The 21450-nt window shown below is 40.8% G+C and overlaps 2 protein-coding genes across 2 annotated transcripts in view; both read left to right on the forward strand.

The window, feature by feature from the left end:
* ALK (ALK receptor tyrosine kinase) overlaps positions 1–21450 on the forward strand; it is a 663114-nt gene that overhangs the window by 437902 nt on the left and 203762 nt on the right. The window lies entirely within an intron of this gene.
* LOC306643844 (importin subunit alpha-8-like) lies at positions 13453–15084 on the forward strand. The gene has a single exon (XM_079110147.1). It carries the CDS (start codon positions 13484–13486, stop codon positions 15011–15013), a length of 1530 nt encoding a protein of 509 aa, XP_078966273.1. The 5' UTR covers positions 13453–13483; the 3' UTR covers positions 15014–15084.

A 21450-nucleotide genomic window follows, 5' to 3' on the forward strand; every position in this document is an offset into this window, starting at 1 on the left:
GACACCCAGTCGGCGTGCTTCCCACCACCCCACACTGCCTCAGTCAATTGTCCAGCACTCTGTGGTTTGGGCTATTGTGAAGAAGCCAGGATTCCCATCCATATTTATAGGAGAACTGCATTCATGCTTAGAAGTCTCAACATTTTTTAAAATTTATCAGAGGAAAGAAAGTAACAATGGAGTTGATGGGCAATTTGTGTAATTAACACCCCAAAGCTCCTTGTACTATAAGGTTTTGGATTCAGTACATTCTCCCGACAGATGCTCTTTTTACTGGTCAAGTGGCATTATCATGAGGATTATAATGGAGGAGAAAAAAACGCCTGCCAGAGGAGAGCGGAGGGTAGGCATGATTTGGGCTTATCATTAGTGACCCTAGGTATGCTTCGGGTACCTGTGAGACTGCTTCCTGCGAAGATTTGAACGATGAAGCCAGTGAGTTCCAGAGAAGGAATTGGACATCTGTTTCTCAATTAGTGTTAATTTAGCTTGTTTGGAAATGATTTGTGCCTGTACAAGACAGCATAACTAAAAGTTGTTTTCTTTCCTATGACCATAACTTTTTACTCATCTCACAATGGGCCAGATGGCTACATCAGAGGGCATTGCTGGGCTGCAGAGGAACGGTGGATATTCCCGTTCCTGCCAACGTTTGAAAAGACACTGTTACCCCTTAATCTCAGTACAATCATAATATTCAAATCAAAGTCTTGAGAAATGCCCAGCCCCTTCTGAAGCACTTCTTAGATGCACATAATTGGCTCTTCTGTGGTTTTCATGCCAGGGCTGATGTTGGGGTGGAATACACTGCTATAGTCCTGCCAGTGATTAAGGCGTCCACATGGTTCCAGATTAGCAGAAAAATAGCCAATTCTCCAAGTCCTACTAGTCCCTCATCACTCCACCAGCTGCCCCACTCAGTGGGGCCTGGTGAGCACTGGTAAGGAGGTGCCCTGGCACCCAGATACCACAGACCTGTCAGTTAGGCCCCGGGGTTCCTGCATGCCTGCCCCACTCCTACTTGTCTCCCAACCATAGTGAGCCCTGCTCTGCTGAGAGAGACGGCTTCCCTTACAGTTATGCTGGACCCCACCAGGCAAATGCCTACTTCCAGGAACACTGGGAAATGGGTTGCTAAGTGATTTTAATATCACACTCCCATCTTAGAGTTTTAGTGAGGTTCTCAGGGAGACCTGAGCTGTTCAGAGGAGCCCATGCAGGAATAGTATGCTCTGTACTCTTGTTGGCTCTGCTGTTGATATAGATAGGCCCAAAGAGTAGGTCCTGGCCCTGGACAGGGCATGCCAGCACAGGGGCCCTAGAGGACATTGCTGGAAGCTGACCACCCAGACCCTGCCTGCTAGGGCAGACTGGGTCAAGTGTCATGGGAAATAAAAGTCCTCAGTTGATTTCTGAAGCTAGAGGCTCTTGACCTCAGGTTCCAGGTAGAAGCAAGAGTCAAAAAATCCAGGAAGGCAAGAGAGAATGCGAAAGGGACAAAATCTAAGTGGTTTTGCTCCTCAATTCAGAGCTCATGGGTACACAAGGGTCTATGAATTCTCTGTGATAATTTAAATGATATGTTTTCATTTTGAGGATAATCTAAAGGAAAGACATTTTCTCCTCTACTCTTTGGGCTTATATTTTCAATCATTTTGGTACCCCAAAATGGTATTTAAATTGTTGTGATACATGAAGAAAGAAGTGAAGTGGATTTGGAGTTTATACCCTTGAAGGCCAAATGATCACAGGGGCCTTGGTAAGAGAAGGATTTGTAGCAGTTGGTATCCCAAAAACTCTTCATCCCATATGCCGTGCAATATGGGCATATCAACCTGAAAAGACCAGCATTGGTTTTCTAGGGCTGCTGCTAACAAAGGGTTGTGCACTGGATAGCTTATTCTCTCCTGGTTCTAGAGGCCAGAAGTCCAAAATCAAGGTGTGTCAGCCAGGCCATGCCCCAAGCTGAGACTCTGGGTAGAGTCCTTCCTTACCTCTTCCTAGTTTCCTATCATGGATGTCAATCTTTAGTATTCCTTGGCTTGTGGCAATATCACTCCGATCTCTGTCCCTGCATACATGACCTTCTCTGTGCATCTCTCCCATCCTTACTGACACCAGCCATGTTGGATTAGGGCCAGCCAAGTGACCTCACCTGAACTTGGTTACATCTGCAGAAACCCTATATGCAGCCACATTCACAGGTGCCAGGGATTAGGATTCTAACACATTTTTCTGGAAGACACAGAACCTGAGCAGGAGTATTCTATGCTCTGCTTGCCCTGTGAGTAGTGACATTGTTTCAGTAAATAGTGCCTTTCATCACAGCAAATTGATCTGTTCATTTGAACAATGTGCTTTTGTACATTTCTATTGACTTTGCATTAAGTAATTATTGAATTATTATTACTATTTGGGTTTAATAGTTATGCTAGAGCTATAAGCACAGGGAGTTTATATTCACTCCTATCTTTTATGCTGCACATTTTAAAATAGCATTCTAATACATAATTTGTCAGCTCAGGTAGTCCTTCACAATTTTCCCCTATTCTATTTAGAGTAGCTGCATGTCATTTCAGTGCTAGAGCCCCTGGGGTCTAGATGAATTCCAGGTGTGGGAGAAGACTGTGCTTTTCCAAAACTTGTTTGTGTGCACAAATACAGTAAAAATAGCTTACATGCTTGGGCACACACAGTCAGCTTTCCGGTTCCCTAAAGGCCAGTGTATCCCTCAGGACCAGCAAATACTCCACGGTAAATTTCAGGTTTTGAAATGGTTTAGAGCCAACTTCAGTTCTGAGACCATTAGAGCCCTCTACTCCCATGTCTCTCAGTAGAAGGATCTGTGCCAGAGAGGGCTCAGATTCTGGGTTAGAGTCCCCCAGTCAGGGCTGGTCTGGAGATGGCCTACACTGTGGACCTCAGGGTCACTGTGTCTGAGCTTTGTCTTCCACGTTCATGTCTGATAGAACTGCACAGCATACCTGTGAGTGCCGGGACAGTATCAGGAAGACAGGGGCCTCTCTCCTTTCTCTCATGTATGTTCAAGCTAACAGAATCTCTGCAGCACCATTGTTATGGTTTGGACATGAGGTGTCCCCCAAAAGCTCATGTGTGAGACAATGCAAGATGGTTTAGAGGAGAAATGATTGTGTTATAAAAGCCTTAACCAATCAGCAAATAAATCCCTTGATGGGATTAACTAAGTAGTAACTGAAGGCTGGTAGGGTGTGGCTGGAGATGGTGGGTCCTTGGGTCATGTCTTTGTGGTATATATTTTGTATCTGGTGAATGAGTCTCTCTCTGCTTGCTGATCATCATGGGAGCTGCTTCCCTCTGTCATACTCTTCTTTCATGATGTTCTGCCTCACCTTGAGCCCCCCAGGAATGAAGAAGCTGTCTATGGACTAAGAACTCTGGAACCATGAACCCTCAAGTAAACTTTTCCTTCTCTACAATTGTTCAGGTCAGATCTTTTAGTCACAGCAGAGAGAAAACTGACTAAAACAACCTTGGGCCTACATAGTATTTAGAAAACAACTGTACTCAGTGTAGGTAAGAGAGAGAAGGAAGAATGGAGAAACAAATCGAAGGAGGAAGATCTGTGTGTGTGTGTGTGTGTGTGTGTGGTGCTATGGCTTGAACCCAGGGCCTGTGCATGCCAGGCAGATACTCTACCACTGAGCCAAATCCCCAGACTTGGAAAGAATATCTTACAGGGGAAAAGAAGTTTTCCTTTAGTTTCTGTGTGAATCCACCAAGGTTCTCCAAGAGTCAAGGAAGAACAAAAATACATTTAGTTGTTTCCTCTTCAAAACAGGCTTCCAATGGGGCAATCTCCAATGGTGAGCCCAGAAAATCCCAAAACCCTTTGATTTCTTAAGGGTACTACTTCAGTCAAATCATGGTATTGGTTATAGAGCTGATATTTTTGACATGCCTAAGTACTTCTCCCACTCCTGCTGAATTTTGTGTCACATAGATCTTAGGGTGCATGCTTCCTAAATGGTTTAAGGAGAAAGATTCCAGATCCATTTTCTCCTCTGGCTGATCTGTGATCAGAGTGCACAGATGTTTCATAAAACTTAAAATGACTAAGCCATTTGCCTCAGGTGGTTAATCAAGCAGGTTTAAAGAATTCCAAGGTATCAAGGAACCACAAGTGCAGAGTGGAAATTGGATTGCAGTCACAGATACGGTTTGGCCATTAAAAGCTGAACTTGATGGGCTAATAGAGAGTTATCAGCTGATGAGTGAACATCAATATGATAGCAACAAAATTGGCCTCTGTTGAAAGGGGCTTTTCTCAAAGACCTCATGGTACCAAGTAGAAGATGAACTCTTGATACCTGCCGTAGTTCAGTTAATAGCTTCAGCTAAATCAGATTAATTTAAAGGAGCTAATGAAAATGATGTAGGAGAAGAGTTCGGAGATAATAATTTGATGCTGAGATATCAATGGAAAAGTGATGACATTATAAAACTAGTCCCCTGGGGGAATAGGCAGAGAGAACTGGGAAATGATAAGGAAACAGGGATCCTTTCTCCTTTGTCAGTCCACCATGCCCCGCTCAGACAGGAACATGTGGCAAAATTGATTGGCATTTATCAGTGTATCAGTCTTTCTTTTTCTTTCTTTCTTTCTTTTTTCAGTTACTATAACAAAATATTTGAAACTGGGTAACTTTATAAATAAATGTTTATTTAGCTCACAGTTTTGCAGGCTGAAAACACAAGATTAGGCAGCTCCATTGGCTTGGCTTCTCATGAGGGCCTAATCACAAATGGTTTTGTGGGAAGAATGTGCAAGGGAACCAGAGAGCAACTTAGGGGTCAAGCTCAGGCTGTTATAAAAACTCATTCTCATAAGAACTAACGCAGAGGTCCCATGTTAATCCTTTCTTAGGGCAGTGTCCCCATTAACCCAAGGACCTCCCACTTAAAAGTCCTGCCTCTCAAAGTCCCACCACCTCTCACATGGTCACATTGAAGACGATGCTGCAAACAGATGACTTCTTGGGGGACAAACCACATCCTAAGGATAGCAATCTGTAAGATTCTGACTACATTTTTATTGAATTACCATGAAAAATTAACTATTCTTCTGCCTTTTCTTTTTCCTGTCATTTGTTTCTTCCTATCAGTCTTTGGACCAAATCTTAGCATTATTAAGCCTGTATCTCATACAAAAATAAAAAATAAAAATGCCAAAGATGAAGGTGGAAAATTATAATGCTAACAAGTGGGAAGATAAAAGCTTAGTGGACAAATGAAAACCACCTTTGCTACCTTCAGGCTCAAAGCTGCCCAGGTCTGTGTAACTGACTGCTCTATACTAGTTTCTCAGTTGCATTGAAAGAGAGGAAAAAAGCTTGTGTTGCCCTTGGAGTCAAATTGACCTGATTTCAAATCTTACTCCAGCTTTTATTACCACTGTTTTCCTTGAATAGACTTCATAAAACATTTCCAAACTTCTGTACAGTGTTTTTAAAAAAATTGAAGGAGTGGGCAGTACTTCTGTATGTTACTGCTAAGCTAGAAGAGAATGTGGATATGATAGCACCTAGCAATGAACATGAATTTCTAAGACTTTTTGATGTTATGCTATTCTCAGTGATCTTCTTGTTCATGGTGTCTAGCAGGACAACCTCTGAGAGGTGTATAAAGACATTTCTCTTGCATTAGAATAGTGGATCTTAGTGACAAAGACTCCTATGAGTTTTTAGAAGTGAGCTTTGAAGTTCCAGACTGGAGAGCTCAATAATTTCTCAAGAATTTAATCATTTGAGTACTAGGCACACAGTAGGTTTAATACATAGTTTGTGTTATGAATGAACACTGAATAGTAGAGACTCTATTTGTTCTCTTTTATTGATTAGTTCATTTTCACTTTGTTTTGTGTCAAAGACAAAAAAAAATCTATTGGTAGTCATGCTAATGGTCCACTAAATGGGGAAGTTCCAAGGGCTTTGCTGGATTAAGGCCCAGTGTTTTCTTGAACTGCAGTGGCCTAACGGCCCAGAAGATCTGAGTGCTTAAAATAATGGTGAGACCTTGGGGAAACCAATTCTCTAGATCTCAGTTTTCTTATCTATAAAATGACAGCTTTGGGCTAGAAGATCTCTATTACTCCTTTCAGTTCTAATGATCTGTGGTCCAAAATTGACTGTTTCCTTGCAAATGGATCCCCCACTGACCTAATGGGAAAAGGCACAATTGCCTCCTCATTCAACCATGAAACCAGAGATGTCCATTAGAATCGGAAGGCAAGTCTCTGTTGTAAGTGATATGGGTTGAGGGGCTGATCAATGCCTTTCTTTTGTGGGTTAAGTGTTATTTTGATAAATATCTATCTTATGAATTTTAATTATGTGGGTTGTCGGCACTCCTCAAGCTCTTAAGACCAAACCACTGTTATTACTTATTGACTGATTAACAACCAGGTCAAAGAAACAAGCCCCAAACTTGGCAGCTGCAATATTAATGATGCAACTCGAGTTGCTTCCAAGTCACGCACACTGTGTTCAGGAAGAAACACATTATGGCAAGCCAGGACTTAAATTGATGAACATGTTTCCATTTTAACCATGCAAATCATTCATCAGAGAGCAATCAATATGAATTTGATATTCTTAGGCGACAAACCAGGGGTGAGCCTGGGTCTCTAGACTAATTCTGCTTTCTCAACTTTCAGAAAGGGAATGAGCTAACCCCAATATCCCACACTAGTTCAAATCCCATTTCATTAGGCCATTATGCTCCTCTGTCCTCTCTTTTAAAGGACAACGGGCCTCCTTGAAGTGTGTCACACAAATATATAAAGTTGAGATTAGGAGTTTTGAAATATGCAATTAAAAACTTTATGCATTTCCTTTTCAACCAGAAATGATGCAACAGGGATTCTGTACAGGTGTGAGTCCTTTATGAAACTCTGAGCAAAAACCAGCCTCCCTGTGTTCACCCCTTCTCCACACTTTGCCTTTCCTCTATGAAAACTCATTGACTAGTTTCTAGCTATTGGGAAGTTGGTTTCAAAGAAGCTCAGAGTTTTAAAATACCTTGTTGTAGGTATTCAATTAAAGTTGGTCCAAGAGACCTAGAAAGTTATAATTACAGGCACGATGAGGTGTGATGTTACAGATGGGGAAGCCACTGGGGTTACATTGCCTTGGTGGATAAAAAGTAAAGAGATGCTTTATCTCCTAACCTTCAGCAAAAGAGTGAAACCCATCAATTAGTGATCAAGCATTTCTTGGTACCTGCTTTGAGCAAGCACTAGAGGTAAAAATTTGTTCACATTTTGTATTCTCTCAGATATAGAATCAAGTCTCCTAACACTGCTCTCATGATTCCTCATCAAAGCCCTGTAGAATCTTGCTACTCAAAGTGTGATCAACATCAGTATTACCTAGGACATTGTTGAAAACATGGAATCTCCGGCCCCACCCCAGATCTACTAAATTAGAATCTGTGTTTGAACAAAATCCTGCTGTCACTTACATGCACCTTAAAGTTTGAGAAGCACTGCTGAAGATGACAGGGGTCTGAGAAACCAACAGTCATTCAAAGCGTGCTCATAGGGGGCATCCACTATTGTCATAATGGCCCTTTATGGCACTGAATATTGGCACATCATTTGGAAATAATTTAGGAATTCTCTCTAAAGGTCCAATAAAAAGGACATTTTTTTTTTTGTTTATTATATGAAACCATGGATGGTATAGCCAGAAAGGATTTTACCAACTACCTATATCTTCCCAATGCAGATAAGGAAACTCTGAGCAGGGGAAATGATCAATGGTACATAGCTAGTGAGCAGGAGAGCTGGGGCTAGGACCGGGGTTTCTGAACTTATTATTTAATGCTTATTCACCTCCACTTCACTGAAAAATGAAGACAGAAGCTGAAGGGCATGTCTGGATGAATCACTTACAAATCAATTGTTGTGCAATGCATCAGATCAGTCAGTAAAAAATGGCTGCATCTAATTTTCCATCAGATGATCCATTGCTTAGAGTCAAATTCTCAAGGGGAGAAAATGGAATCACAGGAACATGGCCAGTTTATACCATAGGTAGTACCATAGGTGAGTCAAGGGCAGCATGGAAGCTGACCAAGTTCAATCATCACATAAATAACCTAGTTATCATGCAGATCTGAGGTTATTCATCCCCTGACTATCCTGGGGCATAGGTGCCAAAAAGAGGCCTGCCTGTAACCTAGGTCTCAAGGATGGAGGGAGTCTCCTCAAAGTTTCTTTTGTGCCTCAATGTCCTTCCTCAAGTCCTATCCTTCAAAGCTTAGCTAAAATACTGGGAATGGAATGGAATGAAATAGTCTCTTTTCTATTGGCCAGGGAGCTCCTAAAGACAGACCGTGCATCTGATTCAAATTTGGGCCCCCAAAGTGCCTACTATACAGTAGGCCCTCAATTCTCTCTGTTTGGCGGGACATTTGTGGATCATAATTCTCAGGCGGACTCAGCTTCTATCACAGGAATGACTGCAAGAGTTTCAGGGTCCCCAAGTCTGCTGGCAGATACAGTCCTTCCTGACCATCTCCAAAATCCCTGTTGCTGTTCTTGCTTACAGTTGGCAATGTTACAGATTCCTCTTACCCTGACCTCCACCGAGTCAAGGGACAAGCAGGCAGTTTGCACAGTATCGTTGAGCGCAAAGAAAATTTAACTAAATTGATTTGTCAGTCCCTATGTGCCTAGAATAAGTCATTATAAATGGAAAAAATAAATCACTTCAGTGATTTTTATTTGTGATTTGGTTTTGGCTAAAATTCAGAGTCAGGCAGCTACAAAAGTCAAGAAGATTGACTCCCATCTCCTACTTAATCCATTAGCCTGAAAGTTCAGGCTGGCACACTTGCACGCTGCTGTCTTCTGTCCTGTAGACACAGAAAAAAATACACATTAATGACTCTTAGGGGACACAACCTGAAAGCAAGGTATCTTCCCATATTTATCATTTGGTTTGATTTTCCAGCCTCCTAAGTCCCTTCCTGGCCTGAATCAGAAATCATTTGATTGGATCACCTAAATCAATTTTCCTTTCCTTTCAGCCAGCATATTGTTGTCCTTTCTGGCTTCTCGCCTGCACTGATCCTCTGGTGCCTGGCATCTCCAAAGCTCTCTTTCATGGAAGGGATGGTTTCTAAGAACTCTTGCTCTAATCCCTGGGTCAGAGAAAAAAGCCTTCCTTCCCTGTGCAGTGCAACCTCCTCTTCTTCACCTTGCATGTCCACCCAGCTGCATTCTGTCTGGAATGCTGATGGACTGGATCAGGGCTACCCTGGCTCAGCTTTTTCCTCCTGAGGTTCACAGTCAAGGTGCCCTGAAACAGGAGATGAGGGGGCTCGCCAAAGGGAGTACTAGGACCCACACGCAATAAGTGGCCTGTGCCTTGACTCGCTTATTTCTCCATCCATTTGTTAAACAGGAATCATTAATTGTCCTCTTTGTACCAAGCAATAAGCACTGTCACACTCTGGGTGTACCCATGGACCCTGTTTTATCTCTACAATGGAATTAGTAGCTGGACCTTATTTGATTTTTTAGGAGTTGTTCTAGGGCAAAGGTTGGCACACTGTGGCTTGTGTAAATCAGCCACCTGTTTTTTGTGAGTAAACTTTTATTGGAACACAGTCATACTTACCTGTTCCATATTTTCTGTGGTCGTTTCCTTATGACAATAGCTAAATTGCATAGTCACATTAGAAACCATGGCCTTTCATGGAAAAATGTCCCTACCATTGCATTATAGCCTTCTTTGTACATTTTGAAATTTGATAGTTTTTTAATTATGGAGTTGTAATTCTTTATGTATTGTTGATACAAGTCCCTTAATAGATATAGGATTTGCAAATATTTTCTCCCATTCTGTGGGTTGGCTTTTCACTTTCCTAATGATATTCTTTGAAACACTCAAGTTTCAAATTTTGATAATTCTAATTTTTCTATTTTATCTCTTGTTGCTTGTGCTCTTTGTTTCATACCTAAGAATGCACTGCCAAACCTGAGGTCATCAAAATTTGTTCCTATGTTTTCTTCTAGGAGCTTTATAGTTTTAATTTTACATTTAAGTTTTGACAATTTTGAATTAATGTTTGTATATAATATGAGGTAGGACTCCAATTTTGTTTTATTTCATTGACTATCCAGTTGACCCAGCAAACTTTTTAAAAAGTCTATTGAATTGTCTTGGTATCTTCTCAAAAATCAATTAACCATAAATGTGAATGTTTATTTCAATTCTATTCCATTGATTTGTGTATTTATGCATATGCTAGAAACACATTGTCTTGAACATAGTTGCATTATAGTAAGTTTTAAAATCAAGAATTATGAATCCTCCCACTTTGCTCTTTTATTGAAACTATATTGGCTAACAGGGTCTCTTATAATTCCACATGAATTTTAGAATCAACTTGTTGATTTCTACCAAAGAATCATTTGAGATTCTGATAGAGATTGCATTTAATCTCTCTATATATATTGCATATGTGTGTGTGTGTATTCCCTATATATATGCATATATATAAATAAATAAAATAATTTCTGTTCTAATAGTATTACATCTTCAGATCTATGAACATGCATAATTTTCATTACTGAGCGTTTCTTTCAACAATGTTAGAAAACAATATAGTTTTTCAGAATGTGTCAGCTTTCTGTTACTGTAACAAATACCTGAGCTAATTATTCTTACAAAGAGAAAAGGGTTCATAGCTTTAGAGTTTTCAGTCCATGGTGAGTTGGTCCCACTTCTTTTGGGTCTGTGACAGGACAACATAACATGGTGGGGAGTGTATGGCAAAGCAAACAATTTACCTCATGACTAGAAAGTGAAAAAGAGGAAGAGGAAGAGACTGGAGTGCCACTATCCTCTTGAAGGGCATGCCCCAATAACCAGAAGATCTCCCTCTAGGCCACACCTCTTAAAGGTTCCACCACCTCCTAATAGTACCACACAGGACTAAGCCTTTAACACATGGGCCTTTGAGGGATACTTAAGACCAAAGAGTAAGTTTTACATTTCTGTAAAATTTATTACCATTTAATTTTTTGATACTATTATAAATAGGATTGTTTTCTTAATTTCAATTATAGATTGTACATTGTAATTATGTAGAAGTGCAACTGCTTGTTTTATTCTGAAAACTTGCTGAATTTGTTTATTAGTTTGAATATTTACAATATCATGTCATTTGCAGAGAGATAGCTATCCTTCCTTTCCAATCCAGACATCTTTTGTGTCTTTCTCTTGCTTGATTGTCCTGCCTAGAACTTGAGTACAATGTTGAATAGAAGTGACTTGAATTAATCCCTTGTCTTTTTCCTCTTGTTAGAGGAAAGCATTAAGTCTTTCACAACGAAGTATAATATTGGCTGTAGATACAATTTATTAGCTTGAGGAAGTTCCCTTATATTGCTTTTTGTTACATATTCTATCATGAAAGAGTATTGGATTTGTCAGATGGTCTTTCTGTGTCTCCTGGGGAGATTCCTGATTTTGTGTTTTATTCTACTGATTTTTTATATTACACTAAATGTGATATACAAATATACTTTATCTTACAACAAATCCCATGTGATCTCATAGCATATAATTTTTTTATATCTTGCTGAATTATGTTTTATGATTTTGTTGAAGTTACTTGTATCTATATCCAGAAGAGATCTTGGTCTGTTGTTTTGTCATATCTTTCCAATTTGGGTATCAGGATCATTCTAGTTTCATAAATGAACATACAAGTGTTCCTTCCTCTTCTATTTTTTTGGAAGAGTTTGTGAAAAAAAAGGTAGTATTTCTTTAGATATTTGGAAGAATTCAGCAATGAAGACATCTAGATCCAGAATTTTCTTTGCAATTATCTAAGAAAAATCACTAATTAAATTTCATTACTTGTCATATCTATTCTTTTTCTTCTTGAGTCAGTTTCAATTGTTTGTGTCTATCTAGGAATTTGTCTATTTCATCTAAGTTATATAATTTATTGACATGCAGTCTTTTAATTGTATCTATTATAATCCTTTTATTTCTATAAATTTGGTGACAATATTCTCTCTTGCATAGATGATTTTAGTGATTGAAATTCTTTTCATTCTTGGTCAACCTAGCTTTGGGTTTATTGATTTTTTGATACTGGCAAAGAACCAAATTTGCTTTTGTGAAATTTTCTCTATTTTTTTCCTATTTTATATTTCATTAATTTTTGCTCTAATCTTCATTATTTCCTTTCTATGATTGGTTTAGACATAGTCTATTCTTTTTTTAAGGTGGGTGGTAAGGTTGTTGCTTTGAGAATTTCCTTTTTTAATACAGGCATCTGATCTATAGATTTTCCTCTAAGCACTTAAGCACTGCTTTCTCTGCTTCCCCTAAGGTTTGGTATATTTTATCTTTATTTTCATTCAACTAAAATTATTTTCTAATTTTCCTTGTGAGTTTTTCTTTGACCCACTTGCTCTTTAGAAATGCGTTCTTTAATTTCCACATATTTGTGATTTTCCCAAGCATTTTTCTGCTATTAATTTTTAATTTTGTTCTATTGTGGTCAGAGAAAATAATTGGTATTATTTCAATCCTTTAAATTTATTGAGACTTTTTTATGGGCCAGCTTATGGTTTATCCAGAGAATGCCTTAATGTGCATTTGAGAAAAATTTGTTTTTATATAGAAAACATATAGATGGATCTTGGTTCTCCCTTTGCCTGACCCCCCACACAGTCTCACATTTCACCATTTGATCTATTCACGCTTAATGTTATCGATATACCTGATTTTATATCTGCCATTTTATCAATTTTCCCCATGTTTATGATGCCTTTTTGTTCTTTTTATCCAACATCATCTTCTTTTTATTATATTAATATTTTCTAGAATAACATTTTAATTTATCTATGATTTTTTTCCATAACCATTTGAATTATTTTCTTAGTAGTTGTTTTAAGGCTTACCATACACATCTTCATTTATCAGATCTACCTTCAATTTATGCTAAATTCTGGTGAAATTCAGAAACATTGCTCTTTATATAGTTCTATTCTCCTTCACTTTTTAATGCTATTATTGTTATGCATATCACAACTACATATATTACAAACCCTACAATAAATGCATTGTTATAATTATACTTTATGTGATTTTATGTCCTTTAAATAAACTTGGAGGGAAAAGAGGAGAGTGAGCAAGTAAATATTTATAGTGTTACTTATATTGAGAATCTTATTTACCATTTCTCTTAATTTGTTCTTGTGGATTAAAATTGCTATCTTGTGTCATTTCCTTACTCCCATTCAGCCTTGTTGACCCCATTTTTGTGCTTTTATTATCAAATATATTATATTTCCATATGTTATAGTCCCCAAAACACAATTATGAACATATTCTTTTATATGAGTGCTTTTTAAATTCATTAAAAGAAGTAAGGAGGTGGTTTCCTGCCAGGTGGCTTCCTCTTTCCAGTCGAGATGCCTACCTTGGATGCTCCTGAAGAGCGACTGAGAAAGTTTAAGTACCGAGGCAAAGATGCATCTGTGAGGCGACAGCAGAGGATGACCATCAGCCTGGAGCTCCGGAAAGCCAATAAAGATGAGCAGGTCTTAAAGAGAAGAAATATCAATGATGTCTCCCCTGAACCAGCTTCTGAAAAACCAGCGAAAGGGGTCAGCCTCTCTCTGGATGAAATAATCAAAGGTGTGAACAGCTCGGATCCAGTTGTATGTTTCCAGGCCACACAGGCAGCCAGGAAAATGCTGTCCCGGGAACGGAACCCTCCTCTAAACTCCTTTGTTGAAACAGGGCTCATTCCAAGGCTGGTGGAGTTCCTGAAGTCATCTCTTCACCCCTACCTGCAGTTCGAGGCAGCCTGGGCTCTGACCAACATTGCTTCTGGGACTCCGGAACAGACCCAAGCCGTGGTGGAAGCGGGTGCCATCCTGCCCTTGATCCAGCTCCTGTCTTCCCCGCACATGACTGTGTGCGAGCAGGCTGTGTGGGCCCTCGGTAACATCGCCGATGACGGTCCAAAACTCAGAGATATCGTTATCTCCAGCAATGCCATCCCACATCTGCTGACCCTGGTTTCGTCAACCATACCAATCACATTTCTGCGAAATATCACATGGACCTTGTCCAACCTGTGCCGAAACAAGAACCCGTATCCTTGCAAGGAAGCGGTGAGGCAAATGCTGCCTGTCCTGTCCTACCTGCTGCGGCATCATGACAGTGAGATTCTCTCGGACACCTGCTGGGCTCTGTCCTACCTCACCGATGGCTGCAATGAGCGTATCGGTCAAGTGGTCAGCACTGGGGTTCTGCCCAGGCTGGTAGACCTCATGACCAGCTCGGAACTCAATGTCTTGACCCCTTCTCTCCGCACCATGGGGAATGTTGTCACGGGAACAGATCACCAGATCCAGCTGGCCATCAGTGCGGGCTTGCTGAGTGTGCTGCCCCAGCTCCTGAAGCACCCCAAGACCTCCATCCAGAAGGAAGCAGCCTGGACCCTGAGCAACATTGCTGCCGGGCCCCACCAGCACATCCAGCAGCTGATTGCTTTCAACATGCTGCCGCCTTTGGTGGATCTACTGAAGAATGGAGAATTCAAAGTTCAGAAAGAGGCTGTGTGGACAGTGGCTAACTTTGCAACAGGGGCCACCGTGGACCAGTTGTTTGTACTTGTGCACTCGGGAGTCTTGGGGCCACTGTTGCATCTGCTCAGTGTCCCAGATATGAGGACTGTTCTCATCATTCTGGATGTCCTCTCTTACATCCTCCAGACAGCAGAGAAACTGGGTGAGAAGGAAAGCCTGTGCCTTCTGATAGAAGAGCTGGGCGGGATTGATAGGATCGAGGCTTTGCAGCTGCATGAGAACCGTCAGATTAGCCAGGCTGCTCTGAACATCATCGAGAAACACTTCGGTGAGGAAGAAGAGGACATAATTTTCCTGGTCCCGAACCAAGAAAGTGAATGCATGATGAATGTAATGAAAAAATAGCAGTACTTCCTCAACAAGTCCTAAAGCCCATAACCATGCACTAAAGGATAACGTCTTTGAGAAGCAGCACTGCTATTTCTTAGTGAATCACAAATGTAAAACTTTTAAAACTTAATAAAATGTTCAACACTTTCAAAAAAAAAAAAAAAAAAGAAGTAAGGAGAAAAATATACATTTAAAGTGTTTTTTATAATTACAGTTTTTTTTCACTAGTGTTCTTTCTTTTTTGGGCCCATGTGTGGAATCACTATCTGGTGTTATGGGCTTTTGTTCTGAAGAAATTGCTTTAGTATTTCTTGGAATGCAGGTCTTCTAGCAACAAAAGTTCTGATTTGGTTGATCTGGGAGTGTTTTTATTTAATCTTAATTTTTCAGAGATAGTTTGACTAGAAGTATGGTTCTTGGTTGACAGAGTTGATGCTTTCACCCCTAGAACTTTGAATACAATTCCATTGCTTTTTAACCTCCATTGTTTCTGAAGAGAAGACAGCTGTTAATCTTACTGGGGTTACTTTGTAATTGTAGAATCATTTTTCTCTTGTTACTTTCAAGATTTTCTTTTCATATTTTTCTTTCATTATTTTTTACCATGAGTCTCTGTTTGGATACTATGAGTTATTATGTCTCCCAAAAAGATATGTTAAAGTCCTGATCCCTAGTACCTGTGAACGTAACCTTAACTGATTTTAATGAAGTATAATATTCCGCAGTTAATGCTTTTAATGTCATACTTCAGAGGGCACATCCTTGGGCATATGCAGTCATCTTAGGATGACAGTAATTTCAATAGGGTTCTCTGTTTATTTCCCTATTCTCTGTTAAACTGTCTGCTTCTGTTGGCATCACACCCAGATGTTGGTGTCCACAAACAAATTGTCAGCTGATTGTTTAATAGTCTTTGGCAAAGTTTTGTATTGCTCCGCACTCCACAGTCTGGTTCAGTTAAATGTGAGTCCCTTTGCAGGAATGGTTTCGAGGTCAGTGTTTGAAGGTTTGGGGTGTTTTGGGGTTTTTTGTTTTGTTTTGTTTGTTTAACCTCTCATCCTAAGAAATATTTCGGCTATTTCATTCTGTGTTTCTCTTTCGTAAAAAATAGCTCACCTACTATTTAGATCTTTGCTCTCCTTTGCTCTCACCAGTCTCTTCCTGATTGCTTACCACAAAAATCACCATCATTTTTTATAGCATCGTTAGGTTTGAATTTATTCAAAATGTTTTACTATTCATAAGTTCATTTCCTTTGGGGTAATCTTTCTTCTTGTAGTCTGCTTCTTTCCCAGTGCAAAATCTGAATCATAGCTCTGGGCAAGGGCAGAGAGTTATGGTCTACTTCTCTTAGAATGACACCTTGCTTTCTGGGTATTTAGATAATCTTCTCAACTTGCCTCTTTCAGCTTGGAAACTTCATCCTACAGATGAGCTGTAATAAGGGTTATCAGGGTCTCAGTATTCTCTGCATGCCATGTCCAAGGTAGAAACTCTACCCTGTAGATGAGAGCTAGCCAGAGTAAAGGAACCTTGGCCTCACCTAAAATTTAGTGACTGCCACGTGTAGCTGGGGAAGATGAGAAATTCTGTGGTCTTCTCCTTCTACCAGAAGAAAAGAGGTTCTTGACTGAACCTTTCTAGAGTGGAGTTTCTAGCATGTGGAGTTGGGAGGGAGACCAAGAGAGCAGATCACAGTTCAGAAGTTACAGATTCTTTGTTCTTACTAAATCTATTAAAGATTTTCTTGAATAAATGCTTTCTGTTTGGGTATTTCCTTAGGAAAATTTCCAACATGACTGTGTTTTTAACAATAATGTTCACCAGATAGGCCTGTTTCTCTGGGCAGCAGAGTTTTTATGTCACCATTCCGAATATGGAATCCTCTGCAATTCTTTATTTTATTTTTTCTTTTTCTCTCTGCCATACCAAACGATGAGCTCCTTTAGAAGGAATCTGTGTCCAAATAATACCTGCCTACATTGACTCTGTGTCAGGAACTATCATAGGTATTCTGTAAATTTTTATTTCTGATTTCCTCAATAGCAAGTTTGTTATTATCGCCACTCCACAGTGGAGGAAAATGAGGACTAAGAGGTTATGTGACTTGACTTAAATCTTACTGGTAGTAAATGTTGGGGTCTAAAACCAAAACCAAGTCTCTTCTCTAAAGTCCCTGGTCTTCCCACTCTACAATGCTATCACTGTGTCTCTAGCACCTAACAGTACCTAGGCTACAGGAGCTAACTGAATGAATGGAGAAGTCATAAGCGAATGAACAAATAATTGAACTCTTAAGCACATGAAATCTAAGAATGTCAGTACAAGACTATCTTCAACCCTTTCCCATTTTACTTTCAGGCTGATCAACCTACCTTCATGGCAACTTCCCTGACTTTGCTAATTAATCCTTTTGTCTTAATAATAATTATAATATATAACAACACCCTTAATCCTGAATTCACTAAATTAAATCACTTGGGATTATGTAGCTACAATGTCCTAGAAATATAATGATAAGCCGTCTGAAACTTGTAAAGAAAAAACTCTTCCCTTTGAGCTTATTTCAGTGCCAGATCATAGTAGTACTCTTTTGTACTACTTGATTTTTGCATAGTTTGCCAGTTTGGCTATTTCTAGGTCAGTTATCTTTAATGCTGTATTGTTAAGAAACTCAGGTCAGATACACCATTCATACTACGATTGTGTCTGAGTCTATCTCTAACAAATACGTTTATCTATTGAACTCCCTAAAAGTTGAATTAGTAGTTTCATTCCAAAAATGAAATTAATTTTTAAAATTCTATTTTATATTTCTCTCATCCTTTTTCTGGCTTAGAATTAAATTTTCATTACTCTGGCAACACATGAATTTATTCTCCTTGTGATAATTTCTATGAATACATATCTGTATGTAGGTACCACATGAAAAAAGTCCTGAAAATATATGTTTTCATCTTACCATCATGGTTACTTCTGGGGATGGTAAAGGGAAGGGTAGAGTCTGCTGGTTGCAAAGAATGTGAGGCTTATCTGAAATGTTTTAATATTTTACAAGGAAAATGTATTCTCTTTCTCTATGTATTCCCTCTGTTCACTGTCATTCTTAGTGTGGATGCATGAGAGTGTGTACATACCCACATGTGTATAAGGTAAATTGAGAGTGTGTGCATACCCACGTGTGTATAAGGTAAATTCAGCCGAAATTTCCTAGAGGGGAGGTCCCCCCAGTTTCCTGAGGGGTCATTCACATCTTCTTAATTTTTCTCTCTTAAGCAGGAGAAAAGGGGAATCATTATTCTCTGTGCCTTTTTCTACTACAGTGTACATTTTCTATTAGCTTGGTCTGTTGCAGTTTATGGCAATTTTATTGCTTAGATTATTTGCCCAGTAAACACCAGCTTGATCATGAAGAAGCAGAGAAAATTGAAGAGGTGCTTCCAAAGGCATATTCTGTTACCAATAGCAAGTGTCTTCCATGCTTGGAGATTCAAGCTGAGGCAGCCCGTGGCAGCCAGGTCAGGATGTGGCATGATCCAGACATTCATTCTAACCATCTCCCCTGCTGGCACCAAGGGCCACAGTGCAATTAGACCAGAGGACGGGTGCTGTTAGCCTGGCTGTGCCATGTGGTGGAAGGCCCAAGGACTTGAGGGTTTCCATCCTGGTACAAATCTTAATTATCTCTATTACTAGTCAAAGAGCCCATAGGCACGTCAATTTCTTTCCAGTAAGTCTGTTTCCTCCTCCTTACCCACTCTTCCCCTTTTCCTCCTCCTTCTTTAAGAATTAAATGACATGACACATGAAAAATATGAAAGAATATAGTTCTGGGACAGCAGGGGCACATAAAGTGGTATTCCATGACTGACTGCCAGTTTGTTTTCCATCTGCTAAAACAGGGAAAAAAAAAAAATCCTTCTCCTCCTTCTGGCATTAATGTGCCCTCTATCTCTCCTAAAACATGTGGGGAGCAGTTTGCACCCATGCCCATCTCACCTGGCACTGTTGGTAACAAAGGTAAATCCCATAGGTTAAACCAAGACTTCACGCAGGGGAAAAAAATGTACCAAGTGCTGTTCTGATGGAGGTCTGGAGCTGTCATGGGCCCAGGCAGAGCTTCTGAAGCCACTCCTGAAAATCTTTTAAGATAAAAGACTTCCAATATCTGGAGGGCGAGTGAGGCTTGGGCCCCTCAGCCATGCCAAATGCCTCCATCCTTTAGATGGGGACTCTCATGAAGAAACAGCAGCTGGCAGGCAATGTCACTAGCTGGCATTCCTTATTCCATAGATGGGCTGCGTGTAAGTGATATCTAACAAGTCTCAGAAAAACAGAAAGAAAGGCTGAATAAAAACCCCCTGAGTGTGTGTTGCTTTCATCAAGCACTTCCTCAGAAAGTAAGCACTTGAGAAGCTGGAAAAGGGACAAGTCATGCCACTGGGCTCAGCCCCTGACTCACTAACGCCAAGGCAATCCTCAGCTTTGCAGGTGAGAAACCTGGGATTAGAGAGGCCTCCTAAAGAATCAGAGCTGTTTCTCTGAGTAGATCCCCATCAATTTGGGACCTGTTGTCAGTTATGCATCAGCTGTCCCTCTGACAAAGGGGACTGTTTCTGTGTTAGGGAGAAAGTCAAGAGACCCTTAGAAATCCTCCTGGATCTCATCTGCTTTTGCTGGGTTCTTTGGGTTTCTTCTGAAAAGGACACAGTTATCATGAACATTCTTTTCAACCTTTTAGTTCTATGATTCTGGTTTAGAGGGGCTGAGCTCTCCCTTCCTTCCCTACAGTTTTCTAAAAGACAACCCTGGTTTGGCCTCCAGACTCTCATTCCTTGTCCTCTCCTCAATAACAATGCTTGTGGGGCATCAGTGGAGAAGCCTTCTAGAAATGGAGTTTTCTGGGAAAATTTCCAGAAAGAAAGTCAACCTAAAAGCTAATCCTGTACACTCTCGGTGGTTAAGAAAGAGAGGCTGACTGAAAGATGAGTTACTTTCCTAGAGGTTCTTGACAACAAATGCTCTTCCTCAAGGAGTTACAGTGGGGTATCCCGTGGAGTTTGTGATTGTAGAACGGGGCCCTGGAGGAGGTTCACACACAAGGCTCTTTTTGTCCCCCACTGTGGCTGCCATCTGGGCAGAGGTACTCAGGATGACTGACCAGCGAAGAAGCTCTGGTCTCTGAAATACAGGAGGCAGCCAGGTTGGACAGGAAATGGGGAACTGGGAGTCTCATCTCTGATCCAGTGCTTACCTCTGCTGTGGTCAGTGGCCGGTCACAGAATCATGGACTGTTAGAGTGGAAAGAGGCCCTAGAGATGATATCCAGGCCTGCACTTAAAGGAAATAGCCTTTCCTAATTCCTCTTTCAGTCTCTCCTTCAGGGGGTCCATTCCTCTTAATGCTCACAGTTACCAGCACTTTTCAACACATGATAGGTGCTCAACCAATGTGGAAGGAATGAAAGTACCTCGTGCTGGTGACTCGGTGGCATAGTTAGAATTAGTATGCAAGACTGTCCTTCCTAGCCCGTCACTCAGCACTGGGCACTGCTTTGCACATTGAAGCACAGGCACTGGCAGCCAAATGCGGGCTCAGGAAAGGTGGCCTCTCGCCTGTACTCAATCTGGACAGCTTTTTCTCTCATTGCTGTGCTGACCTCTGGATGGCAGGGGCTGGGGCTCCAGCACCAGCAGAGGATATCCACTGCCCACTGGATCGGAGCCAGTTTCCCCTTTGGAAGCCAAGACAGATGGAACCAACTGTGCTGCTCTGCCTTGGCTACCCTGGGCCGAACTGAGACTAGCAGTGTGGAGGCCAGAGAGGCCATGGGCCATCAGCTGCCCCTCAGCCATAGCTTCCCCTGCCAAATCCCATGAGGTGCAGCCTCCATAGCAGATTCCGTGCATCACTGCAATGCACAGGGGCAAGTACATAATGTAAAAGTCCACGGTCCACCCAGCATTCCATTTCTCCAGACTTTTAAAATAACAGGCTGCAGGGCTAGCATTTCTCCTCTCTGTGGTTATTATCTGTTTCTTTTTGCAAAGCAAGACATTCCCGTGAAGGGCGCTGGGACCGTCAAGCAGGTCATAAAGGGTGACAAAGCAGAAAGAGAGTCGCCCGCAGTCTCCTCTGCCAGCGATTCACTCTGCCTGGTTATTCATCCGCACAGAGGAGTCGTGGGCCTCACTCTTAAATGGCTTCATTCATGATGATTGACTTCGGAGATTTGCCAGTGCCTTTTGCAGAATGTTAAGCAAGAAAGAATTTTTCCCTATTTTGAACCAGCTATGCCAGGAGGCCCTGGTTTCACAGGCCTGGGGTGAGGGAGGCTGAAAGGAAAATTCCGTCCTCCACAGGAATGCTTTTCTCAAATGAGAATAACCACTGAATAAAGATGGCAATGAACCTGGAAGCAGCCTCCTCAGGATGAAATTGATGTCTCTTAG

Source organism: Sciurus vulgaris, assembly GCF_902686455.1.
Source record: "Sciurus vulgaris genome assembly, chromosome: 14".
NCBI classification, from domain to species: Eukaryota; Metazoa; Chordata; class Mammalia; order Rodentia; family Sciuridae; genus Sciurus; species Sciurus vulgaris.